The following is a 24,410-nucleotide window of genomic DNA, read 5'->3' on the forward strand; positions in this document are numbered from 1 at the left end:
TCCTGCGCAGGCGCAGTGGCCGCTAGTCCACCATTTGAGACATGGCGGCGCCGCTGGGAGGTATGTTCTCCGGGCAGCCGCCTGGACATCCCGGGGACTCTAGGGGTCAGGCTTCGCTTCTTCAGGCCGCGCCAGGCCCTCCGAGAACTTCTAACAGTACGTTGGTGGACGAGTTGGAGTCCTCTTTTGAGGTAAGATGAGACTGCGGCGTCTGTGTTCCCAGCCTCCTTTCTTACCTGAAACCTAAGCTGCACCTGGTCAGGTTGTCCCTTTTCGCGATGCTCGCGTCAGGCTTACAAATCGGGGAAGAAGCGCAGAGAACATAAGTTCCTTGCTTTAACCTCCATGTTGATGGGGCACCTGGGCGGCTCAGTCGGCTGAGCGTCGGACTTGGGCCCAGGTCATGATCTCACAGTTCGTGAGTTCGAGCCCTCCGTCGGGCTCTGCGCTGACAGCTCAGAGCCTGGACTCTCCTTCGGATTCTGTGACTCTCTCTCTCTGCCCCTTCCCCAGCTGTGCTCTGTCCCTCAAAAATAAAACGTTAAAAAAAATTCTCCATGTTGAGTGGTGGCTGGAATTGTGCGCAGGTCTGCTGGCGGAAAAGTAGACTTTGTGGTTTCTGGAAGCAAATGGACCTGAAGTTTGCCCACCCCCAACCTTGGGACCTTTCTAGGTTCCCAGTCGGTTGTTCGTTTTACCCTTTCTTGGCCCCATCCCTGAGCGCTCCTCCCCGCATCCCTGTGTGTACAGTATTGGTGGCTCTATGAAGGGTAAGGTCACATTGCTGCATCCTGTACCCTTCCCTCTGGACTGCTCCATTAAACGGCCCTGAAGTAATGGACTCTTGGGGATGAAATGGACTTAACATAAAAGTTGCTATGTGGAAGTTGGTACCAGGAGAGGGAGAAGAGGAAAACGCTGGGGGAGCGAGGGAGGCAGAGATGACCCAAACTGCGTTCTACCCTAGAAGTTGGAAAATGGGGAGTAGTAGTAGACAAAGGAGAGGTAAAAATAAGTAAGTGCTTAAAAATAAGATGGTTTCCAATGGTCTCCAAAGTGAAAGATGAGCCATTATTGTGTGGAAATAAAATAACTTATAATTGCAGCTCCCTTTTCCACTTTTAAATCCTAGTCATGTGAGTTTTATACCATGTAAGATAGAGTAGAACATGAATATGGCTCGTAAATGAATGTGTGATTGGGGTAGCATGGGCAGAAATGCTTTTACTGGGGAGTGTATGTTGAAAAGTTTGGCGAGAACTGATTTGAAGGACATCAAAATCTATCTGGGAGGAGAATGAGATGCCTTTGCAGGGGTGCCAAGCCATAAAGGAAGGGGTTTGGTAAGCTTTAGAGCAGCATTTAGCACTGAGGTGAGGTGGCTGTGGGTCTTGAGAGCTTGTTGAAAGACTGGCCCTGTAGAAGTCTTGGCCGAAGCCAACACCCAGTGCCCTAAGGCTGTCACTCTTGAGATAAAGCCAAAAGGTTACTGTGGCCTTCCCAGCGCTGGATGCTCAACTTTCTGCTTCATTCCAATTTTCCCTTACTTCTAGGCACATAAGACTTTTTCTGCATGTGCTATTTGTTTTCCTCTTTGGGTTTCCAGGTCCCCTCTCCCAGCTCACCCATCACTTCCCCAGTGGATCTGCCCTTCTTTCTCCCATCAGTGCTAATACAGTGGTAGCAGGTAGCAATCACTTGGTGAATATTTGTCAAACAGTGAAGGAGTCTGTTGTGTCCCTGTCATTCATGCTAAGAATACAGAGAAAACAGTCCTGGCCTCCAAGGAACTCATGACAGCCGGGTGGAAGAAACAGTTGCTGTGTTGTGGGATCAGTGCTCTGGTAGAAGAAAACCCATGGTATCTGAGAGCACACATGGGCGCAGCTGCCAAAGGCCCTCTAAGGGAACGTGAAACCCAAAAGGGGGTTCTTATAAAGCCAGGTGAAAAGGAGTGAGGGTGGTGCTACCTGGGCTCGCTCTCAGCTGCTGCATGATCACCCAGCTAGCCTTCTCAGGGCTCTGCTCAAAGCCACATTTCCATTTCCTTTTAATTTCACTGTGGTCTGCATGGGCCTCTGTTTCATAATCTCTGGTGGCTCATGGCACTGCTTGCTCACTTTTCATTTCTATTGGGTGCTTTCCCTTGACTTTCTCATTCTGGTTGCTCAGTGAATGCTCTTTAATGTAGCGAGTTCGTTGAGATCACGCACTCTTGTGGAGACCCATCTTGGAGACCATCCTCTCCTTTTATGGATGGAGAAACTGAGGCTCAGAGATGAAGTTACTGGCCCAAAGCCAAATCCTCTGCTTGTGCAAATGAAGACTATTACTTGAGTCTCCAGCCAAAGGTTCCATCCTACATACTTCTAAAGCTATTTTTTTTAAGTTTATTTATTTTTAGAGAGAGAGAGAGAGCGCGCGTGCATGCATGTGAAGGAGGGGCAGTGAAAGGAAGAGAGAGAGAATCGTAAGCAGGCTCTTGACGCAGGGCTCAAACCCATGAACCTTGAGATCATGACCTGAGCTGAAACCAAGAGTTGGATGGATGCTCAACTGACTGAGCCACCCAGGTGCCTCCCTACACATACTTCTAAAAATCATAATCTTTTTATAGACCACCACATGTTTTCTCCATACAACTGCTCACCTGTCTATGAAGACTTGTATAGATAATTTAAAAAAAATTTTTTTAATGTTTATATTTGAGAGTGTGAGAGCAGGGGAGGGGCCCAGAGAGAGGGATACAGAGGATCTGAAGCAGGCTCCATGCTGACAGCAGAGAGCCCCATGTCAGGACTCAAACTCATGAACCACGAGATCATGACCTGAGCCCAAGTCTGATGTTTAACCAACTGAGCCTCTCAGGTGCCCTTGATTTCTTTCTTTCTTTTTTTTTTTTTAAAGAGGGAAGAGGGAACGAAAATTCCTGAGATCCGATTTCCTCTCACTATGCCTGGTGGCCCCGCTGATTGTGAGGGAGCAGCTCCACCACTGTTGATTGGTTTGCCCATTTGGCCTCCTGGGTGGGATGTTTTCCAGTACCCACAGGTTTCTCAGAGCAGGTGTGCCCTGCTCCTACCCCAAATCCAACAGGAGTCCTCTTTCCAAGTAATACACAGAGTGGGCAATTTGTTTTTCAGATTTCTTGAGGTGTTACAGGGAATTCCAGGAGGAGCCCTGTGATTTTTCTCTGTAAACAAATAGGGGAAACTGCTGGCAGCAGCATTTGTTGCTTCCCAAAGGGCCCTCACATGTGGGTGATGGCCTAAATTTGGGCCCACATATGCCTACCTCACACTAGGTGTACTTGGCTTACTGCTGGTGGGGCTCTGCTTCCCTGAGGTTTGAGGCTGCCTGCCTCCCTCCCTCCCTCCCATTTTTTTTAAAGTCTGTTTATTTTGTGAAAGGAAGAGGGCACGAGCAGGGGAGGGCCGGAGAGAGAGGGAGACAGAGAATCTCAAGCAGGCTCCGCGCTGCTGGTGCAGAGCCAGACACAGGCTCCATCTCAGGAACTGTGAGATCATGACCTGAGCAGAAACCAAGAGTCGGACGCTTAACCAACTGAGCCACCCAGGGGCCCCAAGGCTTGCTTTCTGGCCACCGCTCCCCGCCAGCTCTCCCATTCTCTATCTGACCCCACTGCCATGTGATAGGCCTTCACTAGGCATTTCCTAACAGTTTCCTGTGCACAGAACTCCTTGGCTGAATCACGTGTTCAAGCAGATCGGTGCCCCTGTAGAGAAACTCTCTCTGGGACTTGTTTATCCATATGATAGCAAGGGCTCAGGCCGTCCCGGCTGTCATTAACGTGTATTTAGCGAGCAGCACTTAGTGCCAGCAGAATTCGTGCACTAGGAGTATAGCGGACAAGCTATGCAGAACTCCCACCAGCTGGTAGGAAACGACTGGTAATGGAAGAATGGGATGATGTCAGTTAACTGTGAAAAACAGTAAAGCTGGCATAGGAGAGAGCGAGCCATGTCAACAGAGGAGAGAGAGACAGCCTCTCTGAGGAGGTAATGATTTTTCCTAACAGGGTGAGGTGCAAACATGTACGCATCGGAGGGAGGGGCCTCAAGTGGAGCTGGAGCAGGGACCCAGGCTCTGGTGGGCAGTGGGATCCTGGCGAAAGGGGCGAGTGGCAGGAGAGAAGCCGGGTTGGGATGCCCGCAGATACCAGCCGCCTCATCTGCAGACTTTCCCTCCAGGACTATGGTGGACTCAGTTGACTAAGTTCCCTCATTAGCAGGATATCTTGTCAGCCGATGTGTAAACCCAGACTGTGTCAGCTCGTTGAGTAGCTTCAAGAAAAGTTATTTCTTACTCTGAAGTAGTATTTTTGACATGTGAATGACGTGTTTTCTTATATGTTTGGATCACACAGGCTTGCTTTGCTTCTCTTGTAAGTCAGGACTATGTCAATGGCACGGATCAGGAAGAAATTAGAACTGGTAAGAATTCACTCTTGTAGACCATGTTCTTGCCTTCAGCAAGATTGCTAATTGCTGATTTTACACTTAATGTGTTTCAGGTTTGTTTGTATCCTTAGAGACCTTTTCCAGGGAATAAGATTTATGCAGTCATTTCTATATACTGCTCATTCTTCAGTTTATCAATTGACATGTTGCTCATAATGGACCAGTTCTAATGAGCTTTCCATATTGGTATAGGACAGTGACAACCAGTAAATAATGTGAGCTGTTTTTTTAAAAAAATAAGTTTTGATGATTTTTTGAAGGTGTTACAGAGAAGAAAAGTCTCTTTGTTTCCCTGACTTTGCCCACATTCTGTCCCAAGTGTTTCCAGTTGTTTTGTACTATATTTTACATGTTACATTTTAAATGGAAGTCGTGATGCTAATTGCTGAATCTCTGGATTGTCCTCAGAAGAAGTTTGGTGTTGCGCTGAGGTCTCATTAACCTTATATAAACACAGATTATCTGCCATTTAATGTTGGTTAACACATGGAGGGTTGGGAGTCATTATTTCTGTTGTGGCCAGAATTAAAATTCCAGATTACCTCTTTGGGAAGGTGATGTTTTAATATTTATGATTGTTCATTTATAATGGAGATATTTGTGTCTAGTATTTTTCTTAATATTTTGGTCTTTTTTTAATAAGGTGTTGATCAATGTATCCAGAAATTTCTGGATATTGCGAGACAGACAGAATGTTTCTTCCTACAAAAAAGATTGCAGTTATCTGTCCAGAAACCAGAGCAAGTTATCAAAGAGGTATGAATTCAGCTTTCTCCTCAAGTTTCTGGAAGAGCACATATTGTCAGGATTCCATCTGTGCTTTAAATGAGATACAGCCTTTCCCCAGGAGAGGGGGAAGAGGAAAAAGCTGGGGGAGCGAGGGAGGCAGGGATGACCCAAACTGCATTTTACCCTAGAAGTTGGAAAATGGGAAGTAGTTGTAGACAGATTGAGTACAGATGCTGCTAGATGGCAGTGTTCGTGACAAGATGGGCAGGAAGTGGAGGCAGGGGGTGGAGGTGGAAAGCTGGACTTCAAACAGAGCAGTTTCATTTGCTGGAGGACTTTTCTTAAAAGGTTTTGCTGCTTGAAAAACGTTGAAAAGCCATTAATATAGATGATAGGTTCGTTTGGACAGCAACTGTGATTTGTGTGTATCCCTGGCTGCTTTATACACAGGAAGGGCTCAAGTTTTGTTCAAGGAATCAAAAATTGAATGTTCTTTCTCTCCCAGGTTCCTTGAGACCCAGGGTTTCATTTATCTCACTTGTTTGAAATTGGGGCATTTGGAAATATGTTGGGGTTGCCATGATGACTGGGAACTTCATGAGAAACTAAATTGACATGTTTGTTTTTTGGTATTTTTTGAAGTAACTACTCCCACAGGCTGTTGAATCAATTGAAAAACTTTTTTTTATTAATGGATATCAGCTGTTGAGAACGTGAATGATAAGATGACACTTTTTTTAAGGTTTTTTTTTAATGTTTTATTATTTTTGAGAGAGTGAGAGAGGCAGAGCATGAGCAGGACAGCAGGAGAGAGAGGGAGACACAGAATCCGAAGCAGGCTCCAGGCTCTGAGCTATGAGCACAGAACCCAATGCGGGGCTCAAACTCACAAACTTTGAGATCATGACCTGTGCTGAAATTGGATGCTTAACCGACTGAGCCACCCAGGTGCCCCAAGATGACACTCTTATAATTTATCATGTCAGAGCATTTCCTGATTTGAGTATTTGACTACATAGGTGTGTTCAATGCGAGGCCTTAATAAAGAATTACAATGCTGGTATTCATTTAAAAAGCTCTTGAATATGAGATTTTAGCACTTCAGCCTGAACTGATAGAATAGTGGTGTGGACTCTCTTAAACAGTTGTCAACATATGTTTCAGATTCTCAGTGTTTTAGATCCTCAGCAGTGAGTGGCCTTTGGACAGAGATACTGGGTGCTTGGGGACCAGGTTGGGAAAGAGCCAAATTGATTTTGTTTACCTGCCCTTTGGTACTTTGCAATATTGGAAATCTGGATTACTTATTAAAAGAAAATGAAAATAAAACCTTCAGTGTTAGGCAGCATTTTCCATTAGAGGAGTTGCTGTGGGTTATTTGGATAGTGGAGCCAAGCAGAGTAATGGATGTACATGGTTACATTGATTCTCTTTGAGTTTACTTCTTAGTGCTCTTAGTTCACCATAGTGAACTATTTTCATTTCTCATGAATTTTCCCTGACTTCCTCATCTTTGTTTGTAGGATGTCTCAGAACTAAGGAATGAACTACAGCGGAAAGATGCTCTGGTCCAGAAGCACTTGACAAAACTGAGGCACTGGCAGCAGGTGCTGGAAGACATCAACGTGCAGCACAAAAAGCCCACTGACATCCCTCAGGGCTCCTTGGCCTACCTGGAGCAGGCATCCGCGAACATCCCTGCACCCATGAAGCAAAGCTGAGTCCAGGCGGGCCTGAAGGGGAGCCGGGGTGTGAGTCAGCTGAGACCCAGCTGTGACGAGCATCCCTTCCTGTGGACGTGACATTTTGGAAGAACTCTTTGCCAAAGAATGAGATGATTTTTGTTTGATGGTCTCACCTAAAATTTCCCCCTATTTTTATAAATGTTTTTTCTTGAGTACTTTATAAAATGGCTTTGGTAGATCAAGTAAATTTTTTTTTTCAGCAGAGTTTAGACTGTTAGTGTGATGCCACTTACGGATTCCTTTTTAGGTTTCTTTGTATTATTTTTAATGACTTAATCTTTTTGTTTCCAGTTTTTGTTTTTGTTTTTTAAATTTTTTAACGTTTATTTATTTTTGAGACAGAGAGAGACAGAGCACGACCTGGGGAGGGGCAGAGAAAGAGGGAGACACAGAATCTGAAACAGGCTCCAGGCTCTGAGCTGTCAGCAGAGAGCCCGATGCGGGGCTCGAAACCACGACCCGTGAGATCATGACCTGAGCTCAAGTTGGACGCCTAACCGACTGAGCCACCCAGGTGCCCCTGTTTCCAGTTTTAGATTAGCTTTTATGATCTGAAGGAAAACGGTGTATGATTTGATCTGAAAATCAAGAAGATGAGGATTTTGGTTGTACGCCTTTTATGACAATTACCCCTCAGTGGTAAATTTGCATATTTCAAGACTTTGAATTACCTCAGGAAGAGGAATCTAATGCAACAATGTCCATAAGGCTTCCAAAGCTCTCAAAATGATATTTTGTGAATAGGTTGAAAGGACTATCATATCCTAAGTTGGTGTAATATTAATACATAGGATACTTAAGTTGCTGTTGACTTTTATTTGGGGTAAGTTTATATCTTGTGTGGTGTTTTTTCACTTTTGGGGTGGGGGTGTGTAGCAGGAGCAGTGATGTGGTAAATTTTGCTAGGTTCTGCAGTGATGAAGCCATTTAAGTAAGGGGGCAGACCTTGTGCTCAGCACAGCAGTTGAGGTATCCGTGCAGTATGAGAGGTTAAAGCTTGCTGTGGTCATCTCTTTTCATTTTGAGTTTTGTTTGCTTGTGTCATTTTTGTTTCTGGTTTTTTGTAGCAGAATTTCTCATTAAGGAAGGATCTTGCAAATGAGTGATGTTGATTCCAAGGGACTGGGGCCTTGAGGTGGGGAGTGGGCTGCAGATGACCCTTAGCGCCTCACCATCCTCGAAGATCATGGGATCTGAGCATTTGGGAAGACGTTTTACCATCTTGTTGGTTACATGGGCCAAGGAGATTCTCTGTTGAGCTGCTGTGGAGAAATACAGACCGGCATTGTGTGTGATGCTCCTTGGAGGAGGGTTTCCTTTCTCCCTTGTTTACAGTCTCATCAGATTACGTCTCCTTACCCAGAAATGCTCTGTTGTCTTCTGAACAGGCTATACTTCGGTGACTCCGTGTCCTGCCTTGTGTTATTTCCTTCAGCCTTGAAGGCCCTCCCTACACGACACTGACATGCATCCATTCACTGTTTGGTCTGATGCCATCTGGTCCCTGGTGCCTCCGCCTCACCCCCATGTCACAGGACTTCCTCTCTCTTTACCAACCTTGCTTGGTTCCCCTTGGGGGTGGGGGGTAGTGATCTGTGTCTGTCTCGGTGCCCCGCACTAGAAGTAGGCATCGTTCCCCTCTGAATGTACAGGGACCACTTATTTATTTTTTGTTATGCATAATGCTTTTTACTCATTTTTGTTTGTGTGCATGTGTGTGGGGTACACAGCCTGAAGCCAACAAATCCCCTCAAAAATCTATACTTGATTTTGTTTAAAAAACAAAGCTTTTTAAAGGTTTTACTCACATTATAGGACTTCAAGGTTGTTAACCTGGTCACCTCATGCCAGTTAGAAGCTTTGATTGGCAGCTTTAGATTTCTTCTTTTTTTTTTTTATTCAATTTTAAAAAAATGTTTAGCTTAATTTTGAGAGAGAGACAGAGCGTGAGTTGGGGAGGGGCAGAGAGAGAGGGAGACACAGAATCCAAAGCAGGCTCCAGGCGTGAGCCTGACACAGGGTTTGAACTCACGAATTGTGAGATCATAACCCGAGCCAAAGTCAGATGCTTAACTGACTGAGCCACCCAGGCGCCCCACCAGCTTTAGATATCTTGATTAAAAACCTAAATAAAGTTTTAGTCAGTCTTTCAGTAATAAAGAAGTTCTTAGTGAAAACATTGGGAACTATTCTCTTTGGTGCTTAGTGAACATATTTTGAATTTATGCAAGTACCAGTTATTGCCATTTCTTTATTATGAAATTAGAGTTCTCTGTCAATACAGTCTTTCAATCTTATCTGTGAATATTATTTTCATTTTAATGACCTCTTGATGATTAACATTGAAAATGCTCTGAGTTGCTGCCTCCTTCAGTGAGAAAATCAGAAACCGTCAGCTAAGATTTCCCTTACTTTTCCAGTCCCAGAATGACAAGCCTACCCACACCTTCAGGATATCCTTTTTTTCCTTTCTGTTCTATTTCCTTCCTGTTTTTTCCTTCCTGTTTCCTCCTGTTTCCCCTCCTGAAGTGCCTACCCTGTGTATGACCAGCCTTTCCCCAGGCCAGTCACCTCTGGGGCGTAATCCTTGGGCGCTGTCTGTCTCCTGCTTCCCTGTGTCCTGGATCATTCCCTGCAGCTCACAGGACTTCCTCGTCTTCCATCCCTGTTTCCCTCGGTGCCTGAGCTGCTGCCTCATCTTCCTGCCCTTCGTTCACCGTCTCCAGCATCTCTCTTTCTCTCCCTCCTTTTCCAGGCTGGCCCTTCCACACGACTGTCCCTGTGCTTGTGACGGTTACTGGCCACTTCATCTTCTTTACTTGAATTCGTTCTCTTTGGTACATCTTCCCTTCTCTTTCCTTTTCTACCCAGCTTCTCAGTGTTGACATTTCTGAGCCTTTGGTCCTGGGCCTCTGGAGGCCTTGGAGGAATGCTGCCCAGCTGTCCCTTCCAGAGAGTCGCTGTGGGGGAGTAGTTACCGAAGCTCCACCCCTGGGGGTCTGCTGCAGGCTTCTCTGGAGGCCGTGCTCTCCCACTGCGATCAAACACGGTTGGGTTACTGAAGCCAGGTCATTTGTGCCCAGCGTGGTGCTCTCCTCACGGGCCGTCTTTGCTCTGGAGCTCCCACTGGCCTGGCCAAGACTTCTTGGTGCTGTCTTACTGTCTGTCTTACTACCTGAGCCTTTTGCCCAAATCTCCCTTGGCCTCCCTATCACTCTTGTCAACCTGTACCATGGTCCAAAGGCTCTTCTTGTCTTGGGCTTCCTCTCCCCTTTATGTTACATGTTTAAGTTCCATCTTTTTCCTGAGAAGAGGAAGAAAAACCTGTCCCTGAATTACGGACACTGAACTGTGTTACGGACACCTATCCACCTAGGCCATGTTATTCTCTTGTTGGACATGAACAGTCTCAGAATACCAACTCAGACAGAGTTGCTCTGAGACCATGATAAAGTAAGACAAGACAAAAGCACCTCGTCATTTTGTCTAAGCTCAAAGAAAAAATAAGGTCACGGTGTTAACCCACCAAACATGCATCTGGCTGAAGCGAGTAACGCTTTTTTTTTTTTCCTTTAACCATTTTCAGCTGTATCTTCACTCTAGTCTGTGCTCCCTACAGATAAGATTTCTTTGAGGCACCTAATCATAGAATTGCCCTGACTGGTTTACAACCTCCAATCTAGAGTACACCCTTGCATCCTTAGGCTGTCCGTGAAATCACTCCCCAAAGCCAGAATTGTGAAATAGGTTCTAACACCCTCTTTCTGAGAAGCCCCACCATCTCTGCAATGAGCATTCTCCTTTACTGCAACAAGTAATAAACCCAGCTTGCTCAACTACAGATGTGTTTCTGGTGGTCCTTGGCTGAGGGGCATTGAAGTCCCCAATATTTAATTGTAAGTAAATATTTACTACTTATTCAAATTCTAATCGTGTCTTGGGAGATAGCTCCTGGAGAACCTGACTGACACGGCTGTTAGTGGACGTGGTCTGAGAGCAGACAGTAGGAGGATGGGCTCTGGGGACTGGCTGATGCACTGTCCAGCCGGCAAGGAAGACCCATGGTGGTGCAGTTACCAGTGGCGCCCCAGTGAGGCGTCCCAGTGGAAGGGAGCACTGTCAGTGCAAGGACCAAACATTGGAAGGTCAGGGGGCACGCTGTGTGCACAAGAACAGCGGAGTCGGCTGGTGAGCACCTCACTGTCTTGACTCTCCGTGGAGGAATAATGACAGACTAATAGTACTTAACAAATAGTAAACAGCCACTCAGTGCCTGGGGCATGTTTGGTTATCACCTTTAGGGGGACGGCAGACAGCTGAGGAGCTAGAAGGAGGGAGTAGATCAAAAATAAGACTGCATCCCCAGGGGTGATGGTGGAGATTGGCGCCACCATAAGAAATGTGAAGAATGTGGGGACATCGGTCCCTGTCACAGCTCCATTTAATTTCCCAGCCTCGCCCTTGCAGAATCCAGATGGGTCCTGGAGAGAGTACAGACCGACTAGCCTCACTCACAACTACCGTGTTGGATGTTACATCGATGCTAGAGCAGCTGATAACGGCTCAGATACACAATATGCAGCCATTGCTTGAGCAAGTTCAGTCTTTTCTACCCTAGTTAAGAAACACTTGACAGCAATCTTCATTTCCAGTTTTGCTCCAACAGTATGTTAGCCCCTCCTGCTTCTGACCTAAAAGAGCCAAACAAGATTTATCACCCAATCTTGCTGTTTCTCCCTCCTGAGTCAGTCCTGAATCAGTTCATTGCATCTGCACGGTTTTCCCCAAGCCATCACTGTCAGGCCTGGACCACTCACTCTTGAGAGATTGATGGAATCCGATTGTGCACACAAAAACCGGAAGAATGTTTTATCTATCAAATTGAGTTTCTTTGTCAGTATTATCTAGGGTACAGAGAGGTAGGATTTTATTCACTGTTGGTGAAGGTGGAAATTGATAGAAACTTTCTGGATGGTGATGTTATATCAAACAGCTTAAGCATGTATCCTTTGATGCTTTGCTTAGGTACTTAAGGAATGTGTCCTAAGGTAATAAATGGTAGAAGCATGCTCAGATTTAGTTAGCAGATACAATTATTGCAGTGTGGAATCTAGAAATTTAACAGAGTCTTTCACTCACCTGCAACAAGAAAGAAACATGTAGAGTCTCAATAAAATTCTGTCCCTGCAGCAGGTGTGAAAGCGCAGCCTACTTGGCTAGTCATTAGGAGTCGCAGTGTTGGATGGTGGCAGAATGTTTCAATAAACAGTACAACCATCTGTACGTAGTTTAGTTTTTAAAACACAAAACGCAAGCATAATCCTACAGTGCTCGCCCTAAGCAGGAAACAAGATCAGTAAAAACAAATTTGATACTGAAAAAATAACATGGCATGTTACAGGTATGGTAACTTGCATTTGAGAAATTATTTTATTGGGGTCATGTGTTTTGATTAGACAGGAACTTTACCTTTAAGGGCGCGTGGGTGGCTCAGTTGGTTAAGCGTCCGACTCTTGATTTTGGCTCAGGTCATGATCTCATAGTTCGTGGGATTGAACCCTGCAGACAGTGAAGAGCCTGCTTTGGATTCTCTCCCCCTCTCTCTGCCCCTCCCCCATTCACATGTGTTCACTGTCTCAAAATAAACCTTAAAAAAAATTTATAAAAAGATAGTGATTTTACTTTTAAGTTGTGATTTATAATTTGAGTTGTAATGCATTTCTCTCAAAATTATGTAGGCAGCTACTTTTTTTTTTTTTTAATGTTTTATTTAGGGGCGCCTGGGTGGTTCAGTCAGTTAAGTGTCCGACTTTGGCTCAGGTCATGATCTCGCGGTTTGTGGTTTCGAGCCCCGTATCAGGCTCTGTGCTGACAGCTAGCTCAGAGCCTGGAGCCTGCTTCGGATTCTGTCTCCCCCTCTCTCTCTGACCCTCCCCTGCTCATGCTGTCTCTCTCTCTCTCTCTCTCTCTCTCTCTCAGAAATAAATAAAATTTATTAAAAAAATTTTCCTCAGGCTCCAGGCTCTGAGCTGGCAGTTAGCACAGAGCTCAATGTGGAGCTCGATCCCATGAACCATGAGATCATGACCTGAGCTGACGTCGGATGCTTAACCGACTGAGCCACCCAGGTGCCCCATGTAAGCAGCTACTTTTAATTTGAATAGGATCTAATTGAGATTAATGTAAACTTCCTATTTCCAAGCTCTCTCTTCATCTACTTTCACTTTTCCTTGGGAAAACAATACAAGTCACAGCCATTTTTGTTGCCCAGTTGTTTAAAGTTTTATTCAAAGAGCAAAGATTTGACAGTGCATAGAATAACTGTTTATGGCCACCTGTGGGGCCAGCACCAAAGGATTGAGAACATATTTTGCCCAAATTGTATTGAGTCTTGTCAAATCACACTGCTCCATCAGGTCAGTTCAGTGTGGGCTGACAGGTCAGCACCATGAATGACCAGTCCCGATTCCCTTAAAGTACTGAGCATCCATGCAGTGAGGAAGCAGTGCACCATGAGGCAAAGGGCCCAAGCCCCAAAACTACAGATTGAGTACATCTTTGACTTCAAAGAATACTCTAGAAACTTTCACAAGTGACCAAGTTGAAACTACAGTCAAATAACAGAGTGAGGCTCAGTTATTCACAGAAAAACTCTGGCAGTGATTAATTCCAGTTCGGGATTGGTATTATACCCATAATATTTTGGTTAATTCTTGAAAAGCCCCTTCTGAGGTAGGTGTTATCCTCTCTATGGTCTACTTCCTGTTCTGGACTTCGGAGGTCAGAGCATCCAGTCGAAGTGTGCCAAGGTCTGCTTTCGTCCACTCCTAGTTTTGCCTTGTTTTGTTTTTGTAATTGGTTTTCTTCTTCGTGAGTATTTTGAATTTTGATTCTTCTTCCTAGTGAGGCTGCATGTGCATTGTGGAATTATGTCATTTACATAGAAATACTTTTCAGGTGGATATGACTAGGATTCAAAGAACAAATGAAACCACTTTGAAAGTAGATCACGGAAATCACAAAGCCTGATATTCCATAAACTGGAGCGAAAGCTTATGGACACTAGAAATACAATGTGAGGGTCATCAGTAACATTAATAACATTTTCCTGTGGGTGTCTTTTGATAATACTGGTTTATGTGGGGTTTTTTTTTTTTTTTACCTTAATGTCAAGAATTTTCTTTAAGCACTGGTTTCACAATGAAACAGTATGAGATGATAATGCCAAAATTTGCTTTGGCTGTTGTATATAAATCATATCAGAAGCAAGTTAATTTGGTTGTGTGTTTTAGTTCATTCCTTCAATCAGATGCTTTACATGGTTTTCAGATGTCCTCTTTGTAATGGTTCCTGAGACTCCGTTTAGAAAGAGAAATACTTGGTAAACCACTCCTGGTGGGCAGAGCCTTGTTTCTGCTGGACTTCTTTGGGCTGGGCTGTTTCACCATCTTGTGTCCTACAAACAAACCAACAAACAAAAAGATTTTTTTAGGTGTTTTGAAAATTATTCAGTACACAACTTAATAACCCACTATCTTTCAGGGAAAGAAAGCTGTTGCTTGATTCTTCGAAAGACTGTGAGTGTAACTGGCCAACACTCAACGGCTGGAAACAAGTTGTGAATGATAGGGTTGGGATGGAAGCATCTAATTTCTGTCTTGAAAACGAGGTTCTCCACTGTTTTACTTGAGACTAATGAGCTTATTGTATAAACTTATTTTATTTCAGGCACAAATTGAACAATAAACCTCATAAATAAAGGTAAGGAATGAGATAGTTACTCAACACAGCCTTGCAACGTCTGGCTTCTTCAGAAGTTACCTAATGTGTTCCAGCATCTCAAGACTGTGAAATTAGCCTAATAAATTGAAAAGAGGAAACACCAAGAAAGTAGGATGTATACCTGCTGACTGGTCTCTGTCTGCATTTGTGAAGCTTCATATAAATCTGGGAACCTAGCTTTAATCACAGGTGTGTGATACTGAGATGAGCCCACAGCCAGACTCGAGCTGGCTCTCGCGGCTAATGCAGGGCTGGCCTTAGGGCTCCGGGCCTCAGCTTCCGCAGCTGTGAAACCAAAGGGCTGGGCTCAGTGACGGCCGGGAGGTCCTTGCCGCTCAACATGTATAAGGGTCTGTGCCTCCCCTTTTGTACCAATAGCCACAGGTATGCGGGGCCTTTGGAAAAAGAATATTTTATTTTATTATTATTTTTTTAACTTTATTTTGAGAAAGAGTNGAGAGAAAATCCCAAGCAGGCTCCATCCTGTCAGCAAGGAGCCCAATGTGGGGCTCGATCCCACGACTATGAGATCATGACCTGAGCCAAAATCAAGAGTCGGATGCTTTACCAACTGAGCCACCCAGGCATCCTTGGAAAAAGGACGTTTTAGGAGGAGCCCTTTCTGCCATGTGTAGCAACATGGATGGACCTTGAGGGTGTTATGCTGGGCAAAATAAGTCAGGCAGAGAAGCACAGANGGAGCCCTTTCTGAAATGCAAAATTCAAAGCACAAAATGTAAAATCTTGCCTCTGAATAGAAGACTGGATTGGAGGGAGAATTAATAAAGGGGAAAATGTTCCTGAAAGAGAAACATGTTGCAAGGGTTTCTGGAAAAGTAAGATGGTATCTGAGATGATCATGCATGAGCTACCAACCCAGATTAAGAGGCCTTAAAATTTCAAGATGATACAATAAGTCTCGAGAAATAACCTTGATAATAATAGTAGTGGCAGTAACAATAGTGGAAATGTACTGAATGTGTCTGTGCCAGGTTGTGCACTAAGTGTGTGCTACAGATTAATTCCTTTAGTCTCACAGTCTGATGAGGTAGGTGCTGTATTATCTTTGTTTTAGAGGTGAAGAAATGGAGACCCACAGAAGTCAAGTAACCTGCCCAAAGTCACCTAGCTAAGAACAAGAGACCAGAATTTGAATCCAGACCTCAGGGCCAGCCGATGAGAGCCCATCTTCTGTGTTACCCACACCTGACACGGCTAGCTAGGTGATCAGTGTCTCTTGTCTAATCATCCATGAGAAAAAAAAACTTTCTGGAACTTGGTGCCAAGAACAGTACCTCTTCTAAAGAATGACATACTTCCTCGTACACCACCTTCCCATTTGGCTGGATTGTAATTTGTCCAAGGCAGGGGCTTGTTTCACTGTTCTTTTTATCTGCCCAAATGCTGGGTATTGAAGAGGTGCCAGAAAGGAATCTGAATGCCCCTCCTGTCTATGGAAACCTGGGATCACAGCTTCCCCCCTCCCTACCTTGTGGCAGTTTTCACATCTAGAGCCTGGGTGGGTTTGTAAGGCTGGCCACAGCCAGGGCTTGGGTCCAAGCGGGGTGACTTCGTTATTGGAGGGGCGTTGATCCTGGAGCTCAGGTCACCACTCAGAAAGTTCTTTGCATAGGAGGCGAGGTTTGGCACGCTGACCACTCGGCTGGGAACTTCCTCCATCTTCTTTTTCTGTTTTTATTAAAAGAAAGGCCTTTTAGTGCCACCATAAAGAGTCATTATAGTAAGTAAAAAAGGCCCACTGCATGCGTAGCAACATGGACTTGAGGGTGTTATGCTGAGTGAAATAAGTCAGGCAGAGAAGGACAGATACCATACGTTTGCACATATAGGAGGATTTGGAGGAACTTAACAGAGGACCATGAGGGAGGAGAAGGGGAAAAATATTTGGGGAGAAGGAGGGAGGCAAACCATGAGAGACTCTCGAATGAGAGTCAACTGAGAACACACTGAGGGCTGATGGGGGTGGGGGGGAGGGNAAACCAACTTGACAATAAACTATTAAAAAGTACAAAAAAAGATTAAAAAGTAAAAAAAGCCTACTCAACCAAAACTATATGGGAGAAGAGGCAATTTTATTTCTATACCCACGTGTTATTTTTAAAGCATTTCTTCCTCCAATCTTTGTTTTATGAAACACAAGTTCACAATCTCTTACCCAAAACTTCTGGGGACAGATGTGTTTTGTAACTCAAATTTTTTAAAGACTTTAAGAAGGTCAAATAAGACCCCCAGCAGGGGTTGGGTCCATTGTCCTCAAATGCATTAGTATTTCTGCAAGGAAACTTAACACGTTGTTGCACTGAGAGGCATACATACAAATCGCAAATGAGCTCACACCAGTTCAGCTTAGGTTAGGTTTACTGTCCTTTGAACTATTAGACATTTTAAGCACTTTTAGTATTTTGTTATAGCAGATGATAGATTTGGATGTGAAAATTCTTATTATAACAAATTTCAAAAATATATAAGGGGGAAAAAAGTTAGGAAGTGGGAGATTCCTGGGGTTCCTGGGTGGCTGAGTTGGTCGATGAGCATTCAACTCTTGATTTCAGCTCTGGTCATGAACTCGCAGTTGGTGAGATCAAGCCCTGTGTCAGGCTCTTGCTGACAGCACAGAGCCTGCTTGGGATTCTGTCCACCCACCTCCCTCTCAAACATTTTTTAAAAAGTGGGAGATTCCTGTTCTTTCCTCTCCTTGTCATTCAGACGTAACCACTATTAATAGTGACATGTTTATAGGAAATTCGGAGAATACAAAAACCCATAAGAAATTAAAAGTACACATAATCTGCCTAGCCAGATAGAAATACTGTTTGTTAGTAATTTGGACCATTTCCCATGAGTCTGATTTTCAATGAACATTCCTCTGAATGTACGCCAGCCCACTGATAAAGAAGCTGCAGTTACCTTTAGGAAAATGTAACCAGAAGCACTGTGTAATGCCTGAAATCAGCAGACCCAAGTTACCTTCATGGAGGGGGTCAAATATCCCGGGTGAGGGTTGAAAGAGAAAGACCGGTTCCGATGGGACACTGCGCTGGGGAAGGCTGCGCAGTGAAATCTTCTCTCCTCCTGGAAGACAACACAACTGGGTCCAAATGAGCCTAAGCACACCGCTGGGTTGACCTGAAGGAAGGTGGCTGTGTGTGGGCGGAGCTCAGGGGGAGGGGGAGGGGGAGCGGGGTGGGTGGGGNCCTCCTGTGGCCGAGTCCCCAGCTTCCGTATAGGACAGGGCGAGCTTATTCACACCTTAGGGCAGTCAGAGAGCCAGGTACTCTGGGCACGGGGACGGAGTCTACGGCAGAAGCTGAAAACCTGGTACTATCACTACGTGGCCAACCTTGTTTATGTGTGTGACTGTCTACTTTTCTCTTTAAAACTAATATAGCGGATTCCAGTCATTGGATAATTTCATCTTTAAAAACATCAACATGTATCTCTAAGAGATAAGGACTCTTTGTTTAAAAAAAAAAAAAAAACACAAACCCACCACAATACTTTTGCCACAGTTAGCAAACAAGCTATTCCTTAGTATCATTTAACTTTCAGCTAGTGGTGAAGTTGTCCTGATGTCTCATCAGCGTCCTGACCAGAAACCGTGTGGCTGGGGCAGGGATGGGAGTGAGAGAGGAGAGGGGTGTGTATTTGTGGGGGGACTGTGGCTGCCGGAAGATCCCGGACTTTACTGGGGGAAGGATGGGAGGCCCTGAGCCGTACTACCATCGGACATACTTCCCGACTGCGCTGGGTGTCGTGTGGTCATCATGCGGCCACGGCTGGAGTGAGGGGCGGGTCCAGTGGTTCACTGAGTGTGTGACAGGGGCTGGGACTAGNNNNGAGGCAGAGACGGGGGTGGGGAGGTCGCTGGACTTGTCAGGTGGCTGAGGAGCCCTCCCACCGAGGGCTGCACAGACAGGAGCCACTGTCTGCAGAGCGGAACCCTGGCCTGGGGAGCCGGCTCAGCCGGGATGCTCTGCTACAAGCAACTTTCAGCCAAACCAGGGGGCTCGGGCGGCTGCGTTAGAGGCCACAGCAATGGATGGAGTATCAGGAGGCAGGGGTGGGAGGTGGGAGGGCTGTGAAAGCGCAGGAGCAGGTGGAGGGAGGGACATTCCAAAGAAGTGGCCTCAGGCCCCGTGGCTGTGGGATACGGAACCAGAGGGAGAAAACTTCTTTCTAAGGGGTCCAGGGCCGTGGCTTTGCTAGCTGGAAATCAGCTAGTCCTTTCTACAAAAGGAAGACCAGCAAACAATAATTGGCTTGACGGAATCTACTAAAATTCCAGCGGGAGGCGAGCCATTCTAGATTTCCCCTAATTCCATAGATGAAAAAACTGAACCAACCAACTTCGGGCAGATGCCGTAGGACTTGAGGCCTCTTTTTTTGGCCTCTATTTTTCTGTGTTAATATTTTTGGTGAGTATGTGTTGTTTCAGATAATAGACAAAAGTAATCCAGGATCTTCTGAAGGTGGTTTTAGGGTTATCAGGATGAAAACTGCGGGAACGCAGAGCAAAGGCAGGAGCAGAGTGGATGGCCCTCCCGGAGGAGCCCCGCGGGCCCCTGGGCGCCCCGGCGGCCTCACCATGAGCTGCTTGATGATCTCCTCTCTCTCCTTCAGGCGGGTCTGCAGGCGGCCTATGAGCTGAACGTCCTCTGGCCTGGACGCCACTTTCCCTGGCTTCTCTCCGGAATCTTTCAGTCTGTTTGAAACAGGCATGCAGTGAGGCTCCTTGCTGCCATTACCCAACAAGCAAGTGGACGGTGCGGGGACGCTGCTGTGAGCTGAGCCTGGCCAGCTAATCTCTCCGTTCACAAATGGGGAAACTGAGGCCCAGAGAGCTTGCCCGGGACCACCCAGTGAGTTGGCTGCAGAGCTCAGGACTCCAGCTCCCAGTCTGACCTTTGCCAGTTACCCTGAGGCTGCGGGGCCAAGGAAGCAAAGGCCCATGTGTGATGCACACGCTACCCTCAGTGAAGCTTCAAGAATCAAGGATGTCTGGACAGAGAGGCCTCCGCAGAAAAATAGCCCCCACTGCCACCCGCCCGCAGGTTGGGCTAATGCCGGCGTGGCTCTGGCGCCATCTGCTGGCTGACATGGAGCATGGCATGAGCTGGTCCCCGCCCCCCCCCAACATGAAGTCAGAGAGGAGTGACTTTTCACTTGGTGGGTGAGAGGGGGTGAGGGCTGCAGATGACCTAGCATGTAGTTGATAAGAGGGCCAGGACTTTGGGGTAAGATAACTTGGGATCTAATCCCTACTCTGCCTTTTTCTAGTTATGTGACCTTGCATAGCCTTTCCCTGACCATCAGTTCCCTCTTATTTAAAATGGGCACGAAACCAGGTAGTTGTGAGGATTCAGTGAGATAATAGGTGCCTGGCATGTGGTGAGTGCTCATGATATGGTAGCTGATAAAACCTTCCACTCTGGATTTTGGATGGTTTGCTTTGTATAGGAGACAGTGGAGAACATGCTTTTGAGAGTCAAGGTCAGACAGGTATCAGATTCACTTAGTGCAGCTTGACCTTGGGCAAGTGGCTTTACCTTTCATCTTCCACCTCCATGCTGCTAACCCTGACCCCTAGTCTCTTCTCTCAGCAGCCAGAGTGACCTTTTGAAAAGGTAAATCTGGCCATGTCATTCCTGCTCAAAGCCTTGCAATGGCTTCCCAGTGCACTCTGAACACATCCAAACTCCTTTCTGTTTAGTGTGAGGTCTCCTTCATCCCTCCTAGCTATGCCACCAATCTCAATTCCTGTTACTCACCCTCTCTTATTCCTGGCTGTTCAGTCATGTGAAGCAAGCCCCAGGGCCATTGCACTTGCTGTTGTGGCCGCTTAGAATGTTCTTCCTCCAGATGGCGCTCTCATTCCCTCGCCTCTTTGTGCTTAAATGTCACCTCCTTAGACAGCCCTTCCTTGCCTACCCTTGCCACTCCCTAGATACTGACCCTGTTTTTCTTTTAGCACTTTCAATACCTGATATGAAGTTCAATATTCATTTGCTTATTTCTTGTCTGGATTCCCATCTAGAATTTGGGAGCTCTATGACAGCATAGTCTTTGTTTAGTTCTGGCTGTAACTCCAGAGCCTAAAACAGTGCAGGGCACGCAGTAGGCTCTTAATAAACATCTGTTGAATAAGTAAATAATAAAGATGTATGCATTCAGGCACAAGGCTCCTCGGTTTCTTTATCTGCCACGAAGGGTGATTGTGAAGATTCAGCGAGGTGATGCATGTTAGAATGGGGGAAAGGTTCACTAAAAAGTAGCCTTGATCCTGCTGATTTCTTCCCAGTGTGAGGGTCAAGCCCACAAGACAGGGTTCATTCCTCACAGACTCCCAGGGCCCTGCATGGGGAGAATGCAGTCTCATAAAATGATGGGGGATGACGTACTGTCCCCGACTGCTCAGGACTGAGGTGCTTCTTGGAGCTCAGGACCTGTCGTTTTAAAACTGAGAGAGTCAGGCACAGTGGCATGAGTTGGTGCCCTAATAAAATGTACATCTCCTGGTCCCTCCCAACCTGGGGCCCAAGGCCTCACTTACTCAGTTTCCAGGGCGGCCAGCCGGGCCTGGAGCCGGGCTTGCGCACTGCTGAAATCCGCCACCATGGCTTGCATCTCTTTCCGGTGTTCCTGGCGGAGCTTCTCCACCTCCCGGGCCCGCTGGGCTTGCTGCTCCTCCTCCAGCAGCCTGCGGGTGGACGGAGACACAGCGGGGCTTGCCCAGGCTCTAGGGACTGAGCCTCGTGGGCACTGGGCTGGGGTGGGCAGACAGTGTGGGGGGTGGTTATGAACGAGGTCAGGACACGGGGAAGGAGACCAGGGATCTCTGAGTTGTGGGGTCCCGGATAAACCCTGCGGGTGGGACCCCTTCTCAGCACCTCCTACCCCAGCATTCCAGGAAGGAGAAATCTGAGCGTGAAGCCTTCGGGGGCAAGCGGTGGAGGACAGCTCTGGAGAGTTCTGGAAAATACTCCCTTCACATGGGGCAAATGGAGGCCCGGAGGCTCAGATTTGTATACAATTACTGAGGTTGAAAGGCAGCGTGATAGGTCTTCCTCTATCACTTCCTAGCTGTGTGACCTTGGGCAAGCCACACCCGGCTCAGTTTCTTCCACTGTTAAATACATGTGATCAAAATGGTTACCTTACAGGGTTAGTGCAAAAATGAATCATGCTAACGCATGTCCAGAACAGTCTGTGGCACAAAGTATGTGTTCAAGTATCAGCTCTCATTTTTCCTAATCTGGAGGTGGGGCTCTAAGGGATCCATAGACAAGCCTCAGGGCTCCGTCACCCTCAGAAAGTACAGTCAACCCCTGAACAACATGGGTATGAACTGCACGGGTCCATTTATACGTGGATTTTTTTCTGATAAATACAGCACAGTACTGTATATTTTCTCTTCCTTTGATTTTCTTAATAACATTTTCTTTTTTCTTTCTTTTATTTTTTTAATTTGAGAGAGAGTATCAGCAGGGAAAGGGGTAGGGAGTGTGTGTGTGGGGGGGAGAGAGAGAGAGAGAGAGAGAGAGAGAGAGGGAGAGAATCTCAAGCAGGCCCCACACTCAGTGTGAAGCCTGACACCAGGCTTGATCCCATGACCCTGGGATCATGACCTGAACCAAAATCAAGAGTCAGATGCCCAACTGACTGAGCCACCCAGGCGCCCTACATTTTTTTCTAGGTTTATTATAAGAATATAGCATAGGGGCCTCTGGGTGGCTTAGTCGTTTGAGCATCTGGCTCTTGATTTTGGCTCAGGTTGAGATCTGAGATCATGAGATCAAGCCCCACATCCTGACATCGAGGAGCCTGTGTGGGATTCTCTCTCCCTCTCTCTGCTTCTCCCCTGCTCTCTCTCTCAAAATAAATAAACATTTAAAAATACAGCATATAGGGGCACCTGGGTGGCTCAGTCGGTTAAGCATTCGACTTCGGCTCAGGTCATGATCTCACGGTTCGTAGGTTCAAGCCCCGCGTCGGGCTCTGTGCTGACAGCTCAGAGCCTGGAGCCTGCTTCAGATTCTGTGTCTCCCTCTCTCTCTGACCCTCCCCTGCTCATGCTGTCTCTCTTTCTCTTTCAGAAATAAATAAAAACATTAAAAAAATTTTTTTTAAAAATACAGCATATAATACATATAACATACAAAATCTGTGTTAATCAACTGTTTACGTTATTGATTAGGCTTCAGGTCAAGAGGAGGCTATCAGTAGTTACGTTTTGGGGAAATCAAAAGTTACACACCAATTTCTGACAGCGTGGGAGGGGGTGTGACACTCATAATCTCGTGTTGTTCAAGGGTCAACTGTACCTGCATATTTTTGTGTGACTCTATCCTTGTCACAGGAGAGGGATCATTGCTTCCATCACCTGGAGGGGCTGCAACCGGCAGTGGCTGGGATTCCCTATTCTGGCCCAATCCCCCTGTTCCGGAGTCACGTGGGGAGTCGCTTACTGAAGTCAGTGTCCCCCCTTGGCCAGGCGGGCTCACAGCTCTTTCTCAGAGGGGCTCAGGTGTACTTTCAACTGAACAACTTTCTGCTGGCAACGGGGACATTCAAACACTGAGATGAAATGGGCAAGTCCTTTGAAAGACACAAACTACCAAAGCCTACTCACTCAAGGTAAAAAAAAAAAAAAAAAAAAAGGAACAGATAACCTGAAAAGTCCTACCTCTATGAATGAAATTAAATTTGTCGTTATAAACTTTTCAACAAGGGGGTAGAAACAGCTGTGACTTCGGGCCTGATAATGAGCTGTCCAACCTGGATTAGGTGGTAACGGTAACCTTGCGGGGTTTCCCAAGCGCTCCCTCCACGCATCCCAGGGCAGGTGCTAAATCCTGCTTAACGTGGGGCGCCTGGGGGGCTTAGTCGGTTAAACGTCCGACTTTCGCTTATGTCATGATCTCGCGGTTTGTGGGTTCGAGCCCCGCGTCGGGCTCTGTGCTGACTGCCAGCTCAGAGCCTGGAGCCTGTTTCAGTCTGTGACTCCCTCTCTCTCTGACCCTCCCCTGCTCACGCTGTCTCTCTCTCTCTCTCTCTCTCTCCTAGAAATAAATTAAACATAAAAAAAAAAAAATCCTGCCTAACCTTTCACTGCATCCGGGACAGCACTGGAGGTGGAGGCCTTCCCTGCACTGCAGGTGAGGGCAAGGCCTTGGAGAGCGAGCGCGCTCACCTGAGCTCACCGGCGCCGCCTCCCTACGGCTGGATTTGAACAGACTTTGGTAAGGTGAGGCGTGAGCCCATAAACTCCTTGGGCAAACCCTGCACTTTTGAGACTGGGATTCGTGGAGCCCCTGGTACTTTTCACGCGTCAGGAGTAACATCAGGGAAGTGCCGGCGTGTTAGGGAGTCTTTCCCTCGGGGGGAAGGCGAGGGGGGCTGGCCCTAGGTTCGGAGGCCCACCCAGGGGCACTGGAGGGAGCGAGGGAGGGAGGGGAGCTCCGGCCCGCGCCGCGCGGAGACGCACCTGCGCTGCTCGCGGAGCTGTAGCGCCTCCTGCTGGTGCTGTTCCACCTCGGCCCGCAGCCGCCGCACTGCGTCCTGGAGCTGCGAGTTCTCCGCGCAGGGGTCGCAGCCCTCGCCCTTCGGGGAGCCCGCACCCTGGGGAGAAGCGCCCGGGGGAGGCGTTGTGGCG

General features: G+C 46.7%; 2 protein-coding genes across 2 annotated transcripts in view; one reads left to right on the forward strand and one right to left on the reverse strand.

Moving 5' to 3' along the window:
• The first annotated feature begins 26 nt into the window (after positions 1 to 26).
• MED28 (mediator complex subunit 28) lies at positions 27 to 10,796 on the forward strand. The gene is made up of 4 exons (XM_077750576.1): positions 27 to 191; positions 4,388 to 4,454; positions 5,125 to 5,237; positions 6,734 to 10,796. The coding sequence occupies exons 1-4, from the start codon at positions 42 to 44 to the stop codon at positions 6,929 to 6,931; spliced, it is 528 nt and encodes a 175-aa protein (XP_077606702.1). The 5' UTR covers positions 27 to 41; the 3' UTR covers positions 6,932 to 10,796.
• A 2,416-nt stretch (positions 10,797 to 13,212) lies between these two features.
• FAM184B (family with sequence similarity 184 member B) overlaps positions 13,213 to 24,410 on the reverse strand; it is a 144,582-nt gene continuing 133,384 nt past the window's right edge. The window contains exons 13-18 of the mRNA XM_077750578.1: positions 24,243 to 24,376; positions 21,309 to 21,455; positions 19,343 to 19,460; positions 17,726 to 17,830; positions 16,227 to 16,426; positions 13,213 to 14,411 (exon numbers count right to left, since the gene is read on the reverse strand). Of these exons, the coding sequence (XP_077606704.1) occupies positions 14,318 to 14,411; positions 16,227 to 16,426; positions 17,726 to 17,830; positions 19,343 to 19,460; positions 21,309 to 21,455; positions 24,243 to 24,376 (798 nt within the window). The 3' untranslated portion in view covers positions 13,213 to 14,317. The remainder of the gene's footprint in view (positions 14,412 to 16,226; positions 16,427 to 17,725; positions 17,831 to 19,342; positions 19,461 to 21,308; positions 21,456 to 24,242; positions 24,377 to 24,410) is intronic.

This window comes from Crocuta crocuta, unplaced genomic scaffold (assembly GCF_008692635.1).
Source record: "Crocuta crocuta isolate KB4526 unplaced genomic scaffold, BGI_CrCroc_1.0 scaffold179, whole genome shotgun sequence".
Taxonomy (NCBI): Eukaryota; Metazoa; Chordata; class Mammalia; order Carnivora; family Hyaenidae; genus Crocuta; species Crocuta crocuta.